This window comes from Lactuca virosa, chromosome 2 (genome assembly GCF_052849685.1).
Source record: "Lactuca virosa cultivar CGN04683 chromosome 2, Lactuca_virosa_CGN04683_v6, whole genome shotgun sequence".
NCBI lineage: Eukaryota > Viridiplantae > Streptophyta > Magnoliopsida > Asterales > Asteraceae > Lactuca > Lactuca virosa.
This window is the reverse complement of record NC_136427.1, coordinates 207,573,101-207,594,638: the sequence shown is the minus strand read 5'-3', so window position 1 is coordinate 207,594,638 and position 21,538 is coordinate 207,573,101. Positions and strand designations below refer to the sequence as shown.

The 21,538-nt window shown below is 33.9% G+C and overlaps 2 protein-coding genes across 2 annotated transcripts; one reads left to right on the top strand and one right to left on the bottom strand.

The window, feature by feature from the left end:
* Positions 1-4,267: 4,267 nt before the first annotated feature.
* LOC145160094 (protein STRICTOSIDINE SYNTHASE-LIKE 5-like) lies at positions 4,268-12,922 on the top strand. The gene is made up of 4 exons (XM_079079199.1): positions 4,268-4,800; positions 11,863-12,170; positions 12,243-12,375; positions 12,466-12,922. The coding sequence occupies exons 1-4, from the start codon at positions 4,351-4,353 to the stop codon at positions 12,751-12,753; spliced, it is 1,179 nt and encodes a 392-aa protein (XP_078935325.1). The 5' UTR covers positions 4,268-4,350; the 3' UTR covers positions 12,754-12,922.
* Positions 12,923-13,025: 103 nt separating this feature from the next.
* LOC145160095 (isocitrate dehydrogenase [NAD] regulatory subunit 3, mitochondrial-like) lies at positions 13,026-14,815 on the bottom strand. Its single transcript, XM_079079200.1, has 4 exons — positions 14,088-14,815; positions 13,715-13,954; positions 13,555-13,633; positions 13,026-13,472 (listed from the first exon to the last, which is right to left on the bottom strand). Exons 1-4 carry the CDS (start codon positions 14,634-14,636, stop codon positions 13,198-13,200), a joined length of 1,143 nt encoding a protein of 380 aa, XP_078935326.1. The 5' UTR covers positions 14,637-14,815; the 3' UTR covers positions 13,026-13,197.
* Positions 14,816-21,538: the final 6,723 nt, after the last annotated feature.

The window sequence follows — 21,538 nt, the reverse complement described above, 5'->3', positions numbered from 1 at the left end:
GGGTATAAGGTTACTACCTATAAAATGGCAGTTTAATGGGTGTCCACTCTCACCCACCGCTTCCTTGACTGGTGGAGGGTCGTTAGCCGAACGGGTAGGACAAGGACTATAATTCTCCTTTCATTAAAAGTATTAATGATAAATACTAAGTAACTAAACTCTTATTAATACCCAATCTTAGTTACTTAGGAAAATGTGAATTTGGTGCTAACCCATGAAATTACACTTTGCACTTTGCTTAAGTCGTTAGTGGAGCGTGTGTGGATAACCGGCACACTAACCTGGACTTAACAAGGTAGGCAAAGGGTAACTTAATATTTATCATAGTATCGGTGGAGCGTGTGTGGTTAACCGGCACACTGATTAAGGGGTAAATATTAAGGGTACCAAGTATATTTGCATGGTTATTCACACCTTGTTTTGTGATCCTCGGCATCCCAGTCACAAAACCTGAAGGGCACACTCGAGATTGAAACATGCCTTTGAACAGTTCAATGAATCTCAAAGATCTAGGACTTTCAAATCCAATTAAAACCCAATAAATTATTTCGTTTTTCATGGTGGAAATTGGTGAATCGTCATTCACCTACCTTCAAATATTTTATAGCTTGGATTACGGCATCCCTCTTCTAAGTTATAAAATAGTTTGTTGGGTCCTAGCCTTAATATTTCATATTAGGTGTCATATTAAGGACTTTAAATCAACTATCTTGAATATCTCCCAAAAAGATGTCTGGTCTAGACATTTATGATCTTCCCAAATCTCTTGAAACAAGCTTTCCTAAATGAAGATGATGTCCCATGGATATCATACTTCTTTCACCTCCTCCAATTATTCTCCCTACCCCACAAATTCCTAAAAAGTTTAAGGTCACTCAAGCCCTATTGGCAAGGCAAGGTCTAGGTGTGATCACATCTTGGAAATGTAGTCACATATTGACAAGCCGGGAGAGTTGGGTGTCAAAGTCTTGAGAAAGTTGGTGGCTCAACTACTTTCTAAGTCACATAGTGAGTTCTTTTGGGAATCCTATGAAACAGACTAAGACAAGACCCTTAATGATCTTATCTATTTGCTAAGATCAACTTCCTAAAACGCTATGGACATTGACAATGATGCCATTGGATATCCAGTAAAGCTCTCTCTTCCCAATGGAAAGGGATCGGCCATAGTCAACTCTGTTGACCCAATGGTAAAGAGAGAGGCGAAGTCTGAGATAGTCCCATTATCAAGGATCCATAGGTAACTATTGCCAAAGGAAGGGGCATTGGTTACGAAGCTGCCAAATTTACCTAAGGATGTTAAAGTCAATAAGTTTGGCTCTACTTCAGGTAAAGTCCATTGTCTAACTCTATTAAGTACATGCTGATTCTGATCGCGAAGATGGATTTCAATCGCATGGTTCGGTGATCAGAATTTTGGGCTATTACTTAAGAGTTATGATATTTATATTGCTTAGGAATAGATAACAACAAGGTTTTCATATGGATTGTAAGGATAAGTTTTTCCGCAAAGTTTTAAAATAAAAGAAAAAAGGTTTTGATTTTATTTATTTTAAGTATCCTTACAATGGCATTTGTGAAAAGTTGTTGCTTATAAAATTCCATTGATAGCAATATTGGAAAAATGGATTTGATTCTTTCGGTTGTGGTAGTGTCTAATATTACCAAATAAGGAAAGATTCTCATCACCCAAGGTTCAATTGGACCGAAACTTGGAATCATGCAAGTTGTATAGTATGATGAATGAGAACTTTCAGCTTGGAAAATTAAGACTAATTCCTTATGTGAATAAGGAAAGGACTAAGGGATCGAGTACACATTCTTGTGCACTGGTCAAGTCCACCACAAAAGATCAAGAAGACTATTCGTCATGATTTACTTAAGTTCAGTAAATATGGTTATACTTATAAGTTTAAGTATAAGTCTGTAGCATTGGAGAAGTTTCAATGTGAGACAGAACGAATAAGAAGAATCAAAGTATGGCAGAAAGATAAAAGTTTCTCAAATCTGAAAAGATGGGAGAGTACTTTAGTATCATGTTTATGATCATCTTAATGATTAAGATACCATATCACAATTGGTCCTCTAAAGTCATCTTAGTGCATTCTTATGACTAAGAAGAGGACTCATGAATTGTTGAAATGGTTAAATCAAAAAGATGAGTCATACTTCGTTCCAAAACAATTCTTAGAGTCATACTCCAAGATTGTAACTTGAGTGACATATCTTAAAGAGGGTTTGTTAACACTAGTCAAATGTAAGAGTAAAAGGTTATATACTCTTGTACATTTGAAATTGGTAAGTTGTGATGTTTTGGATAAAACAGAGACCAACTTAGGCCAATTGTGTAAAGTGTTAGTCTTGATAAAGAATCCGCACTATCTCTTGAATATTTGACAAGGGAGTCTTATATGTCAAGAGGACAGTGGGAGTCTTAAAGCTCTTGAAAGTTTCAAGACTTAATCAAGAATAAAACCTAAAGTCCTTCACTAGCACACGACTTGAGGTTTATAACCTATCGTGTTGAAATTTTTGTGCCTATTCAAGTTGGCTTTGCATAGGAGTTCTTAGAGTTCTCAATTGGTTTCACAACTACTTGGAAGCAATGGCAGGCACCTGAGCTGCCAAATGGCAAGAATTTAAGATTGCACAAGTTTAATCAATATGAGTTTGGATTTGTCACTAACCTTGTCTTGTGATTATGGTTTTGACAAATTCACATGGATAAGAACACATACACTATTAAATCTAAGTGTCATAAGGTTTCTCTCCGATTCATGAAAATGATGGTGAGGAAACACTTTCACTAAGTAGATTTTAGCTAGATAGCAATTGTGATATTTGCATTCTCAAAGTCGTTAGTGGAGCGTGTGTGGTTTACCGGCACACTAACATGGACTTGTGAGAAGTGGCAAAGGTCTAAACAATTGATACTATGATTACGACATCCCTTTTCATAGTTCTAAAATTGTTTAGACACACATGTGAGCTATCTAAGAGAGGTGTATGATTTTGATAAAGTTTTATCAAAACAATCTAGTATCAGAAATCTGAACTTTGGTAAGAAAGTCAGCTGATTTCTGAGTACATGTCAAAGCTAGTGGGAGCATAAGTGTTATGCTAATAATCATCATGTTAGTGGGAGCATGATAATTATGACAAAGGTTGCAAGTTAGCAATGTTAATTATAGAAAACAAAAGTTTCAATTCGTGAGGTTGTAGGGGTTGAAAAAGTTGTTTTGCTATAATTAAGGGAGAGAAAATTATACTTCATTTCAATTCTAAAAGCTTAGATTAAGATTTTAATCGTATTTAATCAAGGATATATATATGAATTTCATGTTGGAATGGCTCAACATAAGGAAATTCTATATATGGGTCCATTATTTGCGTTCTAAAATTCGATTATGATTACGGCATCCCTTTTCATAATCTGAATTTTGAGAACTTGGCAAATTGAAATAGAAATATTATAAATCTGGCGGCGAAGTAAGAAGAAAGTTTTACAAGTCTTTTCACCCTTGTAAAAGTTTCTTCTTGCTTCGCCGCCAAATCTTGAACTAAAAAAAGTAGGAACAGATTATACAAACACAAACAACACATGCCTAGTCAAAAGGGTGTGAATGTTGAGAAGGGAAAAAATGGCAATTTCACTTTTTTCGGTGTCTTATTTCTCCATTTTTAGGACTGCAAAAAGCCAACACAACCCTGGTTATTTCTTTATTTATTGATCATCTCCAATTTTTTCAATGTCCGTTTGTTGAGATTTAAAAAATTATTTAACAAGAAGCAAACGTTAAGGATTTCAATAGGACCTAGCTGACTAGAAAATGTTTCAATAACTCTTACGCTTAAAGAGTATCATACCATTAAATTTCTAACAAAAAAATGATATATACACTAAAGTCCCAATATTTTCAACGATTTGATAAGAAAGCCCTAAACTTTATTTTTTTGACAGTAAAGTCCTAATTGACGATTTGACAAGAAAGTCCTAAACTTTATTTTTTTGACAAAAAAATCCTAATTACCGTCTAACCGGGAAAAAATGATAAAAGTGTCAAAAATTGCCGGTAATTTGGACTTTACTGTCAAAAAAATAAAGTTTAGGACTTTCTTGTCAAATCGATGAAAATATTGGGACTTTAGTGTATATATCCCTTTTTTTAACATTAAAATAACACAAAAATTGAAGTATTTTAATAATTAGCAATAAAAATATATATATGTCTAAATTTAACTAAACTACATTTAAAAATCCAACCACTATATATGTTGTGCACGTAAGATCTCTCTCTGCTACACTACACAAAGGCTCATCACAGCTACATTCACGGATTCACATACCATATGGCCGAGTCAACTCGCTCATCGTCCCCCAACGCGCCACCAAATCTCTCCGCCACAACAATCCAAAACACCAGGTCTTGGCGTCTGGGTTTATTCCTCTCCGCCGTGGCCACCGTCGTGATAGCTTTACTTCTAGTCCGATTTGATACCTTCGATGCGGCTCCCTACTCCTCCGACGAGTTAGCTAAGAAACCGATTACTGTAATACCACGAACCAATCCTCGAGTGCTCCATGGTTCCGAAAAGATAGGGGAGGGTCAGTTATTGGCTCCTGAAGACATCCTGTATGACCCGAAGTTAGGGGTTATTTACACCGGCTGTGTTGATGGCTGGATCAAGCGAGTGACGGTGAATGACTCGGTGGTGGAGGATTGGGTTAACACTGGTGGCCGGCCTCTTGGACTCGCTCTTGGTTATTCCGGTGAAGTTTACGTCGCTGATGCTTTTAAGGTTTGTCTCTACTCTGTAGAGTATATAATAATAGTCATAATACACAAACAAAACCTCGACAGGATAAAATCTGGTAAGGTGGCATGTGATTGAAAAAAAATCAATGAATTGAATTTATTCATATTTTTTTTGATAAATTTAATTTAATATACTTTTTCTTTTATTTTTCTAATTAACGAAATTTAAATATTCGCTTTTTAATAGACAACACAATACTTTATTACAGCGCCTGCACGTGATGTAACGTGAAACTTAAGTCAACTGATTGCCAAATACATATATTTGTATATACGTATTAATTAAGTAAATGTCTGAAAAAATGAACTTCTAGATCTAAGAGGCTGCTTTCATTTAATTTAATGCTTTTATGGAAACAAAATTGACATGAAAATGACACGTTTAGATCTTGACTTAGATAGGGGTGAATAAAACCAAACCGACAAAAGAAAACCAATAAAACCGCAATAAATTACAACCGAAAAACCGAAATCGATGCAGAAATCAATGGTGCATATTTAATTTTTGCAAAAACCGAAGGTCAACGGTGCGGTGCGGTGCGGTTTTTATCCAAAAAACCGGTCCACCAAAAACCGAACCGCACCGCAAACGTGTATAGTAATAAATCAATTAATATATATTATAATGTAAAATACTTATAAACGATGATATATTTATTATATGTTTACTTTGTGTTTGTGTAAGATTATATGGGGCAAAAAAAAATCTATTGTTAGCCAAACGTAATAATCGACATGTGTAACAAGCTTGTAAAAAATTAATTCATAGTCAACCAACCTTCGATTATTAATTAGTTTTTGAGAGTAGTCACATGTTATATTTTAAGCTACTTAGAATTTTTTATTATGTATTTTTGTTTTAGGCTGGAAATGAATGGTTTCAAGAATGAAAAAAAAAATCACAATACAAGCTTACGTGCACATGGTTTTCAGTTCTTACGCTTTTAGAAAACCGCACCAATAAACATAAAAAACTGCACCAAAGTCTAGACACGGTTTAAAACTGAAACCGCATTTAAAAACCGTAAAACCGAACTGTTGCAAAACCGTACTCAACGGTTTTAAGAACTAAAAAACCGCACCATATGGTTTGCGGTTTGGTTTGGCCGTAAAACCACACCAAACCGCACTATGTTCACCCCTAGATAAATACATATTTATTTTGTTAAGAAAGTATATGTTTTATTTATGATTTAAAAGATATTTTAATAACCATAAAAGCTGTGTTGGATTTGCATATTATAATTTCTTGAAAGTTTGATTATTTTTATTGATTTTATTTCTTCGGAACTCTTTCTACTATTCCATTTATTTTTTATTTTTTTTTAATTTTTGCTTGTGATCTCTTTTATAATTTTATTGCTTCCACTTCCCTCATTCTCAACTCATGTAAATTTAATAATTCTCAAGCATTATTTTTACATTTTAAATAATGTATAAAATATAAACAAGACACGGCAATTTAAACTAAAAGAAAATTAAATATCATACTATACTTATAAAGTAAGCATTTTTCCTTTCACCACATCAATTTGAAACTCCTAACTTTTCATATTTCCATATAATATACTTTTTAACTTAAATATGTTATTAATTACAAATATTATCATAAATGAAAGACTTCTTAAATTATCAATAACTTCAATATAGTGTTAAATGCATAACCTAAATTAATATATCAAACAAACTTAAAAATATAGTGTAAAATTAATATATCAAATAAATTAAAAAAATTCAATGTATATTTTTTACAAGGAGTTAAAAGGAAAATATTAAATACAATAAATGTAAAAGAACATAAATCTAAAAGTAAATTTAACTAAAAGATCTCCAAAAACTATTTTTTTATAATAAATAAATAAGTTGTTTTTGAATTAATTTATAATAATAATAGTTAAAATAACATAAAGTTATAAATTGAATTATGTTACATCACAAACAATGATTGATAATTTGAATAATCATCATGATGAAATTAAAACGACGTCAAATTTTTTAAAGTTAATAAAATCATAACATTAGTTAATTAAAATAGATGAGAAATATAATTAATTTTATACACACGTAAAGAATGAGTAGATACCATTAAATAATTCTATTTTAGTAATTGTTATATTATCTATTGTTCAAATTAATTATAATGTTATATTAATTAAATGTCTAAATGCAATAATAATTATTTTTTAGTTAATATAAATGACATAAATATTTTCAATGACATATGATTATTAATTGGTTAACTAAATAATTTTATTCCGCGCAATGCATGGGTATTCTCCTAGTTCTTCTATATTTTCTTGCTATTCATGTCTTATCAATGTTAAATGTTAACATGTGTCATATTTAATAAAGTTAAAAATATTAATATATTTATCACTATTTAACGTGTATAAAATGATAGATAAAAATAAAATATAGAAGAATGTTTAATTTATCTAAATTAAAAAATAATAATAATAAAGAGTCATAAATATATAAGATTTCATTAAAATTAGTCCATATACGATGCAAATTGCCCCTATAATTTGTCTAGTACTTGCTTTTAACCTTTCTGAAAATCGGCACAATTGTCCAAAAGGACGGGCTATGGCTATTAAACACCTATGGCTTTTAAGCATCTAGGCACGTATAGACAGCGCCTATTTGGTTTTTTTTAAGATCGTTTTTTAGGGGGAAAATGACTTAGGAGGGTAACTACCTCTTATCCGTGTTCATATATTGGCAACTTCTTTTTTTTTATACATAAAAAGCAACTAACTTGTTTTAACTGTGTAACATCCAAAAAATCATGACCAAAAATTTCGTTTTTAATTTAATACTAAAACCATAATTGTCAAACCATTAATGTAATACTCCGGCATCGGGCCCCGCTCGGCATCAGGCCCCACCCGGCATCAGGCCCCGTCCTAAGAAACATACTCTGCTAATAATGAGATACAGAACCTCGTCCGTATTCAGCTAGTTCCAGCCAGGGCTTCAGCAGTGCAAGGTGAGTTTCCTCACCGTGTGAATGAGTCTAAGGCCACAATGCCAGCCCATGTAGTCTATGAGTAGGAAGACCCGGGGGTTAGCCCTAGGCATTATATGCTAGTATGTTATTCCGGACCAAGGTCCGATGCCGGGCGGGTACCCGAGGAATGTTTGCATGTTAGATTATACTTGTTGTCTGTGTGATACTTGTATGTGCCTAGTAGAGAGGTGAGTGTGGGCGAGGTCCCGTATCTCATCACTAGCTGAGTACAGACGAGGTTCCGTATCTCATTATTAGCAGAGTATGTTTCTTAGGACAGGGATACAGTAGAGTATGTTTCTTTATGTGTTATCATGTTATATGATTGTATGTGTTTAGCGGGCGGGGCCCGGAGACAGGCGGGGCCTAAGAGAGACAAATATGTATACTGAGCTGGGCTCGATGCCAGGCGGGGCCTGATGCCGGGTGGGGCCTGATGTCGAGCGGGGCCCGATGCCGGAGTATTAAATTAATGGTTTGACAATTATGGTTTTAGTATTAAATTAAAAACGAAATTTTTTGTCATGATTTTTTGGATGTTACACAGTTAAAACAAGTTAGTTGCTTTCTTATGTACAAAAAAAAAGTTGTCAATATGTGAACACGGATAAGAGGTAGTTACCCTCCTAAGTCATTTTCCCTTTTTTAGGCCAAAAAGAGTAGTGTCAAAGAAACCACTCTCCCCCCACATTAGACGCACCATCATATTTTACCATAAAAATATGGTTTCTTGCCACCACACCGAAAAAGTGATGCTACACTTTTTTTATCAATTGAATTTAAATAAAAACTTTAATTTTAATAAAAAACATAGCAAATCATTACTTCAAAATAAGAAAACATTACTCGTATTAACATATTAACATAAAATCATACTTCATAGTTTATATAATAAAAAAGATTCATTATTATTAAAAAATTTATTATTATCTAGATATAAAAAGAAAAATAAGAAAAAAAAATAGAAAGCAAGATATAGAAGGGAAAGAAAAGAGTTAAATTGGGAAAAAGAAAATTAAATACACATTTTTGTTGGAAATAAACGTTAAAGGAATTGATTTTAATATAAAAAAATTAGATTTCTAAAGCAAAATAAATAGGAAAGAAATATATATATATATATATATATATATATATATATATATATATATATATAGAGAGAGAGAGAGAGAGAGAGAGGTACGGCAATATATACCGCACTGCGGTCAAGACCGCACCCAAACCGCAGGGAGGGGGCGGTGTTCGCTACCTAGGTGTCAAGGGTGCACTTCCTCTACCGCACCACTCCCCCACGCCTTAGTTGTAATTGACCGGACCAGATTATTTTAGGCCCAATTCAGTATCCAGCTAGTGCAAAGCGTAGAACAAGAAAGTTATATTCTTCGTTTTGCGGATTTTGGCGGATAGTGTACCTATATGGAGGACTGTTATAGAATAAAAAAACATATAAAAATATAAAAATGACCAAAGATGCCAATATTCTAAACTTGAATAAGCATGAAAATATTAAAAAATATATTACATCAAAACGTATAAAACTCAAATTTATGTCTACATATGTAAAAATAAGCAAATAAGTTTTTTTTTTTTAATTTAACGAGCTGAAATTCTAAATTTATATCGAAACGTTGATCACCTTAAATTTATATCGACACATACATAAAAATAAACATATAAAAGTTTAGTATTTTTTTTTAAGTTAATGAACCAAAATTATTAAAAAAATCATATTATATATATATTACAATGGATAAACATAAAATTTTAAAAAATAAAAGGGGCAAAAGCAACATTTTAAAAAGTGCAGGCTAGAAAGTTAGTTATCATTTTACAAAGTAAAATAGAATACTTAAAGTTGTCAAACCACAAAAAATAGGGACAAAATAGAAACTTGGGAGGACTTAAGTTGCCAAACAACAAAACAGGGCCGGTCCAAACGTATATGAGGCTCAGGTCGAAAAGAAAAAAAAAGGGCCCCTTAAAAACAAATATAATAAAGATTCAAAAAAATATCATTTATTCTTCACTATAAACGCGTTTAATTAACAATAACAAACAAGTCAAATTGTTTATCTTTTGAGTTATTTTGAGTTTGAACCAACTTTAGGCCCTAAAAATTATTTAAGTAATAATTTTTTATATATATACATTACATAGCCCATAAATTTTGGACTCCCTGGAGACATGAGCCCTGGGCGGTCGCCTGGGTTGCCCAACGTCTGGACCGGCCCTGCAACAAAACTATCAAGGTAGGGACCAAAGGTGGCAATATTCTAAAATCATGTGGCATAAATCAAAAGGACACAAAGTGTGTGTAAGTGTGTGTGTATATATATATATATATATATATATATATATATATATATATATATATATATATATATATATATATATATATATGTATAATAACAATAATAATAATAATAATTTCAGAGGTCCTTAAGACACACAAAACCGGATTCGGATTGGTTTCAAAATTGGATCGGATTTAGTAAAAAAAGTGAAAATTAGAATGAGTACAAATCCGATCGGACCAAATCGGTTTTCGAGCAAAAACATACAAAGCTATAGTAACCTTGTTAGGATCGGTTTGAAACTAGTTTGAAAAAACCTTTGTTTTCGCCATTTTTCTGCATTTTACTGAATTTGATTTTGGGGTCGGAATTTAACGAAATTTTCATGTTTGATCAAAAGCGGACCAATAAGCAAAAATCACAACTTTGCATATAGGTTCAAAACAACATTGTTCTATTGTTAATTTTTGGAATATTGTTTTTCGGGCATCTAGGATAGTACAATGGGTGAACATCACTCTTGAAATCCCTCAAAAACTTGTATTAACTACAAGTTAAAGAAGTAATATATGGAAACAACATTTTTGACTATACGAAAAGTAGTTTTTTATTTTTGTAGGTTTGAAAACCATTTTCAACCTTCCATGTCCCAAACCGATCCCAAATCGTTGGATCGGATTCAAACCATTTTCGGTTCCTAAACTGGTTTCTTTTGCACCTCTATCATGGAATCCCGGTACAGTTTATGAATTTAGTTTAAAATATGCTTGAATAATTGTTTAATTCTTTTATAGGTATGTAATAATAATAATAATAATAATAATAATAATAATAATACAGGTTTATTCTTTGATAATCTACTATTATTTTGATAAAAAAAAATGGTTTAATTCACATTTTAAAAGTAAAAGTGCACAAGATGCTCTTAAAACTAGTATATGAAAACAGTGGACGAAATCTACAAAGACATAAAACAAGGACGTGATTATATCACTATCTTTAAAGAATATTAGTCTCCACTATACTGTTGATGGATCTAGGCAAATTCCTCCCAAGATCTCCTCCAGTTTTAAGAGTTTCAAGACATAATCCCATGAAAGGCATGAACTCTTCTCATAAACATGGCTTTGAACATTTCTGTGATATTGTGAAGAAGACAAAACAGCCATTAAATGAAAATGAAGACATAACTCGTGTATTTATAGCACAAAATTCCAACACTTGCAACTTTAAAATAATTAATTGGTTTTTCTAGAAAACCCAAAACTGTCAACCAAAATTTAACGGAAAGGTTAACTTGCCAAAAAAAATTGATTATCAATATATAGTCCCTCAATATAATAAGTTTTTTCCAATAACCCCGACCTAGCCTCATTTAAGAGTCTCCTTCAACGTGTGAAACATGACTTTAGTTTTTTGTCCATTACGGCGTGTTTGGGATTATTTTTTTAGCTCTAAAGTCCTTTTTTATAGAAGGACTTTTTGTAAAAGTTCTTTTTCCAAAAGTAATGGTTTAAAATGTGTTTGGATGGAAAAGTTGCTTTTGAGGGACAAAAATCCCAAAAGTCACGATTTTGTGACTTTTAAAATCAATATTTTTTCCCTTGCTCAAAAGTTGTTTTAAAAAGAATTTTTCAATTTGACAAACATCTTTTGAACTTTTTTGACTTTTTGGAAAAGTGAAAAGTGAAAAGTTGTTTTTAAAGCAATCCCAAACACCCTCTACTTTTTACTTTTATAGGGACTACTTAAAATAACCCAAGATGGTGAAATAGAAGTCTTGACAGACGAGGCCGAGGGTGTAAAATTTGGAACCACAGATGATGTAGTCGTTGCAAAAAACGGTGTATTGTACTTCACAGACGCCTCTTGGAAATACGAGTTGCATGATTTCGCATTAGACATATTCGAAAATCGACCTTACGGAAGATTCATGAGCTATGATCCATCCACAAAGCAAACCAAAGTCATTGCTCGAGATCTCTACTATGCCAATGGTGTTGAAATTTCCCCAAATCAAGATTTTGTCATCTTTTGCGAAACCCCAATGTAATGTCAACATCTCACTTCCCTTTTCCCCATTTCATTACAATTTTGACATATTGGTATTGTGAATTGAAGGATGAGATGCATGAGGTACTATTTAGAAGGGGAAAAACAAGGTTCAATCGATGTTTTTATTGATAGATTGCCCGGTATGCCTGACAACATTCGGTATGATGGCCAAGGCCACTACTGGATTGCGATTCCCACTGTAAGTTGATTGTTCTGATATCATGTTAGATATATGATGTCAGACTGTCAGTGTCAAGCTGATTTATACAATTTATTTTATTTTTTGCAGGAGCATACATACGAATGGGACCTTGCGCGTAAATATCCATACATACGAAAAGTTTTTGCATTTTTAGAAAAGTACTTGAAAAGACCTTCTGTAGAGAAAAACTCAGGGGTAATAGCCGTAAATTTGGATGGGGAGCCAATTGAGCGATACTATGACCCTAAACTGACATTTGTAACAACAGGAATTAAGATCGGTGAACATTTGTATCTCGGGAATCTTGCAAAGAACTTCATTATTCGCCTCAACCTTACTCAATATCCTGCTATTGCATCCTCTTCAACAACATGATCAACACTTGTTTTTTTATACCGCTTTGTAATTTTAGAAGATTAATGTATATGTCCACTTGTTTTTAAAAAAAAGTTAATTGGGAGAAATAGTAAGGTACTTTATTAGAATTTTCGATTTTAACAATGTAATTTAAGTTTTACTAATAAGAACAATTTCTTCCCATTTATAGCAACGTAGCATTTTGATGTTTGTGCAAAAGACGTAAATGCCCTCCTTATCCTCATCATTGGAAATAGCCATGGAAAATTTAAAAGCAACCTAAGTGAAGATTTGTACAACCATCATCAATACCAATTACCAAAGAACAAAACCGATCATTTCCCTTTACAGATCACACTTCATGGATCGACTTATTCAAACTAAAAGTCTAAAACCATTGTGTAAAGAATGATATAACAAAATCAAAATGGCAAAAATGGAAAATTACACTCAAGATTGGAGTCATTCTAGTGCAGATATGACTGCATCAGCAACTTCTTGTGTTGTGCTACTTCCTCCAAGATCTTTTGTACGATATTTTCCCTCAAAAATGACACGTTTCACTGCATTTTCAAGGCGATCTGCATAATCAGGAAGCTGAAGGTGTCTGAGCATCATGGCTGATGAGAGGAATAAAGCCACAGGGTTTGCTCTCTTCTTCTCAACAATTTTTGGTTTCCCAACATTCCCAGCTGATGCACCTTGCTCAAAGATTGCATACTCAGTTCCAACATTTCCTGCAACAATTTAAATCATAATGGATGTTATTAATTAGGTCTAAATTGAAGAAAATCAAGAAATAGCAACAAGAGTACTTACCTCCTGGCATGACACCTGTCCCACCTGCTATTCCAGCAGCAGTGTTTGCAACTAGGTTGCCATAGAGGTTAGGGGTCACCTGCAAGATTCACTGAAGTAAAAAACTACAATTGGAAAGAAAACAAGTGGATGAAAGATGAAGAAGATAAGATTAACATACCATGACATCGAATTGCTCAGGCTTTGAAACAAGTTGCATGCAGCAATTATCAACAATGATTTCGTTGTATTTGATGTTGGGGTATCTTTTAGCAATCTCCCTACAAGATTCCAAGAAAAGACCATCTGCAAGCTTCATGATGTTTGCTTTATGAACAGCTGTTACAGTCTTTCTGTTGTTGAGGTGAGCATATTCAAAAGCATACTGTGCTATACGTTCAGAGCAGAACTTTGTTATCACCTAAAATGACACCATAATCAGACACAATAGAAAGAAACTAATATACTGCAGTTCAAGAGTAGCCAATTTCACATAGGCATTTCATCGAACAACAAGCATGCGATGATAATGAAATTAAGAAACCCAAATGTACCTTAAGACTTTCAACGACACCAGGAACAACCTCATGCTCCAAACCCGAATACTCCCCCTCCGTGTTCTCCCTGATCACCACGATATCGACGTTTTCATGCCTAGAAGGCAACCCAGGCAAATTAAAACAGCTCACAAGCGAGACATACAAATCTAGTTCTTTCCTCAACAGAAGATTCAACGAATTAACCCCTCCGCCCACCGGCGTAATCAATCCGCCCTTCAAACAAACTCTATTCTTCTTAATCGAAGCCATAACATCATCGGGTATCGTGTTCATGTCGCCATGAACTTCAAATTTCTCGAAGGTAACCGGCGCACGCATTGCCTCGAAGACCTGTTCAACGGCGCCGGTCACCAAAGGGCCGATCCCATCGCCTGGGATTAGAGTAACGAGTCTTGGAATACCCTCTCCGGTAATAGGGTTAACGGGTATCGAGCCGCCGCGTCCGGGTCGCGGCATGTAGGTTATGGAGCGTAGGCATGATCGGAGATGAGGAGGGGTATCGGAGAAGAGTTTCTTTAGAATTGGAACTGTTCTTTGAGCCATTTTAAGAGGTATATATGGGTTTCTGGAGATCTGTGCAAAAATTGTTTTACTGTGTTCTTAACTCGTAATGGTAATTTTTACCTTCTTCTCAACGCTCTGCCATTAACGGGCTTTTCCGAGAGGAGAACCCATAAAAGCTGTTTTTTCCGTTCTACGGCTTTTGACGAATATTATGTTTATTAAAATGTTCTCTAACAAATAAATATGTGACAAAAGGAATATATTATTGACAAAAAATATATTATATATTTTCCAATGTAACATGTATGCTGTAAATTGATAATTAAATAAATAATTTGGTTATCGAAAATAAAATAAACTTAAATCCAATTATTTATTTCATATAGAAAATTATTATTATTATTTTAGATTTAAGTCCCGTTTCATAGTTTCTATTTGGAAAAGTGCTGTCTGAGAAAGTTTTCTAACTGGGAAAGAAACTATGTTGTTTGATTGTACATCTAATTGACTATGCTGAATGGTGAATAAAAGTAATAATTCAATAAAAAATAAATTTAAAAAAAGTTATTTAAAAAAAATTAATAATCCAAGAAAGAAAGAAAGAGACGGGGTCTGGTGCATAATTGTCTTTTCAGCCTATTCAGCCAGAAAGATATGATTTTGGGGCTTTCTGGGAAAGACATATCTTACCGGGAAAGACCCATTTTTTTGTGCAAATCAAACAGTCTTTCCGGTCCATTCAGCCAGAAAGATCTGTTTGGACCTGGAAAGATGCGTATCAAACGGGGCCTTAGAATATAATGTCACCCTTTTTGGAGTGTGTTAACTAAACCTGAACCCAATGAGATACGGACATATGACAAGTTGACAACTCTTATTAAAATGCTTAACTCAAGAATCAAGTGATCACCAATCTCATCATCTCTACCTTCTTGTTAGGGGTTTGATTTTCTTTAGTTATATATTTTCTATATATCAAAATTTTTGAAGTTTATTGATGGAAAGCCCTTGGCAAAGAAAGCCCTAAAAGGTGTGTGGTTTGATATCTCGCAAATTGATATAGAGGTAAGTGTTAAAGGCATCGTTCTTAATAATCTCTTTAAAATAAAGGTGGGTATGGGGGATAAAACATTTTTTTGGAAAGATGTGTGATGTGGAAATGTAGCTTTAAAGGATCTTTTTCCTAACTTATATGTGGTTGAATCTAACAAAGATTGTTTGGTGTTTGATAGAGTTGGAGGGGTGACAGGTGCGAGTTCTAGGTGATCCTAGAGTTGGTCTAGACAGCTACGAAATGGAAGAGAATCTAACCAAATTTCTGTTTTACTTAGCATGCTGAACAATTTTCAGTTTACTACTTGGCTTGATAGATGGCAGTGGGTTGGGATGCTGGAAAGTCGTTTTCAGTGAAAGTTGTTAGAATTCTCATTGTTGATTCAGGTGTGAGCAAAGATGAGAAGTTTAATGGGATTAACTGGATCCCTCTTAAGATAAATTGCTTTGTATGGAGACTTGTCAAAAATAAAATGCTAACTTATGACAATTTATTAAAAAGGGGTGTTACTTTGAATTCGAGTTTATGCCCATTTTTGTAGGTTGTTTGAAGAGACATGGAGCACATTTTCTTCTCCTGTGGAGTTGTTGTGAAATTGTGGACCTAGTTGCTAGAATGGTCATCTATACTTCCATCAAAGCCTACATATTGTTCGGTTTTGTTTGATATGGTGAATACAAGTGCTGATGAAGTTATGATGAAGAAGTTGAGGTTATCTCTTATCTATACAACCTTATGGATCATTTGGAAAGCTAGAAATTCCATTATTTTTAAGAATGAGCGGTGAGCAATCATGCTTATTGCGGATGATATCACTATCTCCACTTTTAATTGGATCAATGGTAGTTCAAATTGTAGAAAAATTGTTTGGTCTGATTGGTGTATGTCTCATGTTATGAACTCGTTTTTGTAATTGTATGAGCTCCTCATTTTGGTTTTTTCTTATTAACGTTATTGCTTAATTGTTGCAGTTCAAAAAAAATCAAAAATACCATGGGGATGGAAAACATTGAAAGTTGATCTTTTGGAACTGAAATTAATGAAAACTAGAAGCGTCCTCCCCCTGCGTTGCGGGGGTTTGAAGGTGCTGTTTTTATGTGCAAGTAGAGTACATTGCCTTAATTGGGAGCCACAATTAAGTATGTTGTCATTCTCTGCAATTCGCCCTATTACAAACACAGTAAAAAAATGAATGTACTTTGGTATTTAGATGCTTAAAATGATAAAAATAAAGGACATTGCCCTTTCCAGAAAAAAGGATCCAACTTACAGAAAACTAAACATTAAAATGAAAGTACATTGCCCTATTTTGATTTAAGTTATGCCAAATTCCACCACCTACCAAATGTTGGATTAGGTGTCTAAGCCCATAATTATAATTTTTATAAACTTGAATTGATAATAGCACAGTCCTTTTGTGTTGCCTTGAAACCTGACAATTGAATTGGATAACTTTTGGAGAGAGAAGAATGATTTGTTAATTTATTACTTGGTTAATAAATTAATTAGAAATCAAAAATAAATGATTTATTAGTGTATTATGGAAATAATATATTAATTAGAAATCATATTATTTAATTAATATTTAATCAGAAATTAATTTGGAATTAATTTTGGGATTAAATGAATTAATTAAAACTGCAGGGACTAAAGGTGACAATATTCAATATTTAAGCATTGGGCAATTCTAGAACCTCCCTATAGTAGGGGGAACGAATTCTAGATGCTCCTAGGGTTTCCTTGGGCTCTAAGGGTGCATTGGATGCCTTAGGGAGGAAGTTAAGGGATTGGGGTTATCTTGGATACACCTGTCTTATCCAATACCTTCCTAACACTTATATAAACCCTCCTTAGGGTTAAATTTCGGCATAACCCTTCATTCTAAGTGCCTTGACCGAAATTTTGATCTATTACTCTCTCTCTCTCTCTCTATAGTATTCCTTGGTTGCTTAAGTTTTTTGTGAACCATTAGAGGCGCGACACTTGTGACGCTTGCTACAAAAGGTCTTTCAAGCAAGGATTCAAGATTGTTTAGAATAACAATCTTAAAGGTATATTTCATAACCCTTTTATTATGTGAATTTTGATTATACATTAGGGATCTAGGGTTTATACTTTGTTGTTCATTATTGTATGTTCAATTAGAAGAAACGTAGATCTTCAATTAGGGTTGCATGCACACATAGGATTGTATGTTATGCTTAAAACTCATCAGTGGTATCAGAGCCTAGGTTTAGTTTTCTAATAAATTGATACTAATATGAACTTGAACAAGGAGGAGAAAACAAAATCGTCATTCTGTTCTTCGAACTTGTCGAGTTGTTCTTCGAACTCGACGTGTTGGACTGCAACACGGCGTGTTGGACTGCAACACGGCGTGTTTGCATGTCAGATCTTGTCACACCCCCAAACCAAGGATAGCGGAAACGTCCGGGGGTGGAGGACTTCATGTAAAGTATCACAACAACGAGTATAATAGTGCTCAAAGTAAATACAACCATCATAAATATAATTGAAAAGGTTACACCATAGTATATGTTTACATGTTTCAAAATCAATTACATTATGATGACAAAATAAACTGTTTGACGATTTAACGTCCCATCCTCAAAGTACTAATGTTTTCCTGTTTCACTGATTTCCTGAGAATACAAGTAGTTTTGAAAAGTGTCAACAATTAAGTTTGTGAGTTCATAAGAGTTTTGTTGGAGAAAAAAACTGTTTTCCTTGTAAAAGCGACAAAGTATGTTTCCAGAAAATCCAATATTTTCTTTATTAAGTGAAATGAATGCTTCTATGTTATGCGATAATGAACCCTAGAGGGACCCATAGATTCCTTCTATAATCGCCCAGTGTATATAAGTTATATAAAATTTAAGTTAAATAAACCGTTGAATATAATGGGTCTGCCCTAGGTCCACAACCAAACAAGGAACAGGAGATGAGGCGGGCCCACCAATTCTAAGTCGATTGTGACTAGATTCTTATATAACTCTAGCATATACACTTAGCAATTATAGCTGAAGCCTAACAATTCTAGACGTAATGTAGTTTTAATAGAGATATGTTTCCAAAGAAAATCCGATATTTTCCTTAAAGAGTGAATCGTAAGTTTCTATATTAATAAATAGTGCATCCTAGAATTTCCTATAGTTTCATTCTATATTCTCTAAGTGTATATAAGTTATATAAAATTTAAGTTAAATAGACCGTTGAATATAATGGGTCCGCCCTAGGTCCACAACCAAACAAGGAACAGGAGATGAGGTGGGCCCACCAATTCTAAGTCGATTGTGACTAGATTCTTATATAACTCTAGCATATACACTTAGCAATTATAGCTGAAGACTAGCAATGCTAGATAGAATGTAGTCTTAAAAACCAAAGACCGAGACTATGCTTATCATAATTCATCAAGTAGTGGTAGTGGACATAAACTATACATATCATAATTCACCAAATAGTGGTAGTGATAGTGATCATGAATTATGCATATTATAGTTTATCAAATAGTGGTAGTGGTAGCGAACATAAACTATACATATCATAATTCACCAAATAGTGGTAGTGATAGTGAACCTGAATTATGCATATTATAGTTTATCAAATAGTGATAGTGGTAGTGAACCTAAACTATACCTATTATAGTTCTAGCATGTTTGTTGGTGATGTATAAGGACCCTTTTCTATGTAAGTCGAATGTATAGCAAAATATAACTATGTGTTATCATGCCTTATTTTTGTACTAATGGTAATAATGGAGGATTCTTACAATTCAGTGAGTATTTTCTGTTATATAATTATACCACAACAAGAAACACATGTAAAATATGAAATCTTCAAATATTAACACTTTGCTCACAAGTTACAAAGTGTGATGAAAGTTATAAGCTGTTATCTAGATTTTTACCTTTCTACACTGTTTTAGAAAAATCATACGAAGTCAAAAACTGATTCCGTAAATTCTGAGAGTTCACAAAATGTGTCTAGTTTATTCATAATTTTTATTATGATTTTTAGAAGTCTTTAACTTGTGTTAAAATGTTCATATTCACAGACTGGTCCGAATTTGTTTCTGAAATGATAGGAAGTTTTGTAAAAATCACCATAAATCGTAGAAAAATCGTATGGCGATGTGCAAATAGTCATTTTAAAGGAATGAACCTGAACTATTTGCATATTAAACAGTTTTGAAAGATATTAAGTTTAAGATAGTCAAAACAGTCCGTGAATAAGACTCAAATTTTCTGATGAAAGCTGTTGTTTGAGTTTAGTTAAGTTTTTGGTGTTTTAACTTGTATTCCCCCCCTAAAACTTGATGAAAACATGAAAATGTAGGGGTATGAACTCACCTTGAGTGATTTCAGTAGAAGGATGATGGAGAAAAGAAGTGTTCAACTCAAGAACACTTAGAAGATGCTTGATGATTCGAAGATCTAACAACAAATATGACGATATTTGTGTAAGGAACTCACGATTTGAGTGAAGAAGTGTAAGGAAATCAAGTGTGGGGAGAGATTTACTTACCAAGGTAGATGAAGAACTTGAAAATCAGCCTTGAACTCTCGAAATTTAGAGAGAGAAGTGAGAGAGAAAATGTGTTTGATCTTTGGTGGAAGAATGAGAAAATGAGAGAGAGTGTTAGGAGAGAGGATAGATTTCAGCCTTAGACAAGGAATAGGGCTGGGAAATGATGGGAAAAGGACGATGAATGACCAGGTATGGTGGGGGGGTGTGGGCTGGTCATGGAGTGGGTGTGGGTGGTTGCTTGTGTCATAAACTAAAGTAAAGTCAACACTCCACCTCAAGTACTTCACCCACTCTTCTTGGATAAGATTTACACTAAAAAACGTGATTATTCATGAAGTAAGGGGTTTTTTATATGTTAAAATATGATTTTGGGTGAAAACCCCACGTTAAAATAATTAAAATAGGGCTTAGAACGCAAAACTAGTCGAAAACCGGGAAGAAAAAGGTTTCCTGCGAAGTTGCTCGGATAGGGCCGAAGTTCGGTCCCTTCTGCTATGGACCCGAAGGCGAAATAGACCGAAGGTGATATGGGCCGAAGGCGAAGGTCAGGAGCGAAGGCGAGGTTCGGGTTCGGGTCAGCAGGCTTCGGTTCGGGTCAGCAGGCTTCGGTCCGAGAAGGTTCGGTTCTTATGGGTTTCGCTTCTTAGGGTTTCGGCCCTAAGAGGGTTCGGTCCTATTTGGCTGATCTTCGCATAAACTCCCCGTTTTGCGCAGTTTTTCACCAAGTTAAGTGTCGTGATGCCCAAAATGATTATAAAAAGCTAAAGGAACTTTTGAGAGAGATTTGGGAGAGATTTCACACACTTGGAGAGATTTCTCATACTTGGAGAGATTTGGGAGAGATTTCACATTCTTGGAGAGATTTCTCATACAGAGAGAGATTTGGGAGAGATTTCACATTCTTGGAGAGATTTCTCATACAGAGAGAGATTTGGGAGAGTTAGAGTGAAAGAGATTGGGAGAGACTTCTTTTGTGACCTTTTTGAGTGTTTGGCTCTGTAACGCAAGGTTTGTAAACCTCGTTAAGTCTTGTTATGATTGTTATATGCCCCCGAGGGTTAAGGAATAATGTTTTATCGAGTAGAGTCGTCACTTACCCTGATTAGGGTTTAGAATTTCCGAACACGTGAAAACTCTAAGTGATAATTTGTATGAGTATTGCGAGTTGTACAATAAGAAACATAATGGAAACCCTAATGTACAAGGGTTAGATGAGTTGACTGGTTTGACTTGTTGACTTTAGTTGACTTTGACTTGGCCAAAAATTGACGGTTGTCACAAATCTTGATTTTGGATTTTCTTGCCTAACTTGATTTATTTGGTTAATATTTGGTAATTATCTTTTATTAAATCTTCC

Bases quoted from the DNA above. Each gene is read 5' to 3' on its own strand.
- LOC145160095 (XM_079079200.1), bottom strand. From the start codon at position 14,636: ATGGCTCAAAGAACAGTTCCAATTCTAAAGAAACTCTTCTCCGATACC. The intron at 13,955-14,087 runs GTACATTTGGGT...GTGTCATTTTAG, and splicing joins GTGTCGTTGAAAGTCTTAAG to GTGATAACAAAGTTCTGCTC. The intron at 13,634-13,714 runs GTATGTTAATCT...TGAATCTTGCAG, and splicing joins CTGAGCAATTCGATGTCATG to GTGACCCCTAACCTCTATGG.
- LOC145160094 (XM_079079199.1), top strand. From the start codon at position 4,351: ATGGCCGAGTCAACTCGCTCATCGTCCCCCAACGCGCCACCAAATCTC. The intron at 4,801-11,862 runs GTTTGTCTCTAC...TTACTTTTATAG, and splicing joins ACGTCGCTGATGCTTTTAAG to GGACTACTTAAAATAACCCA. The intron at 12,171-12,242 runs GTAATGTCAACA...TGTGAATTGAAG, and splicing joins ATCTTTTGCGAAACCCCAAT to GATGAGATGCATGAGGTACT.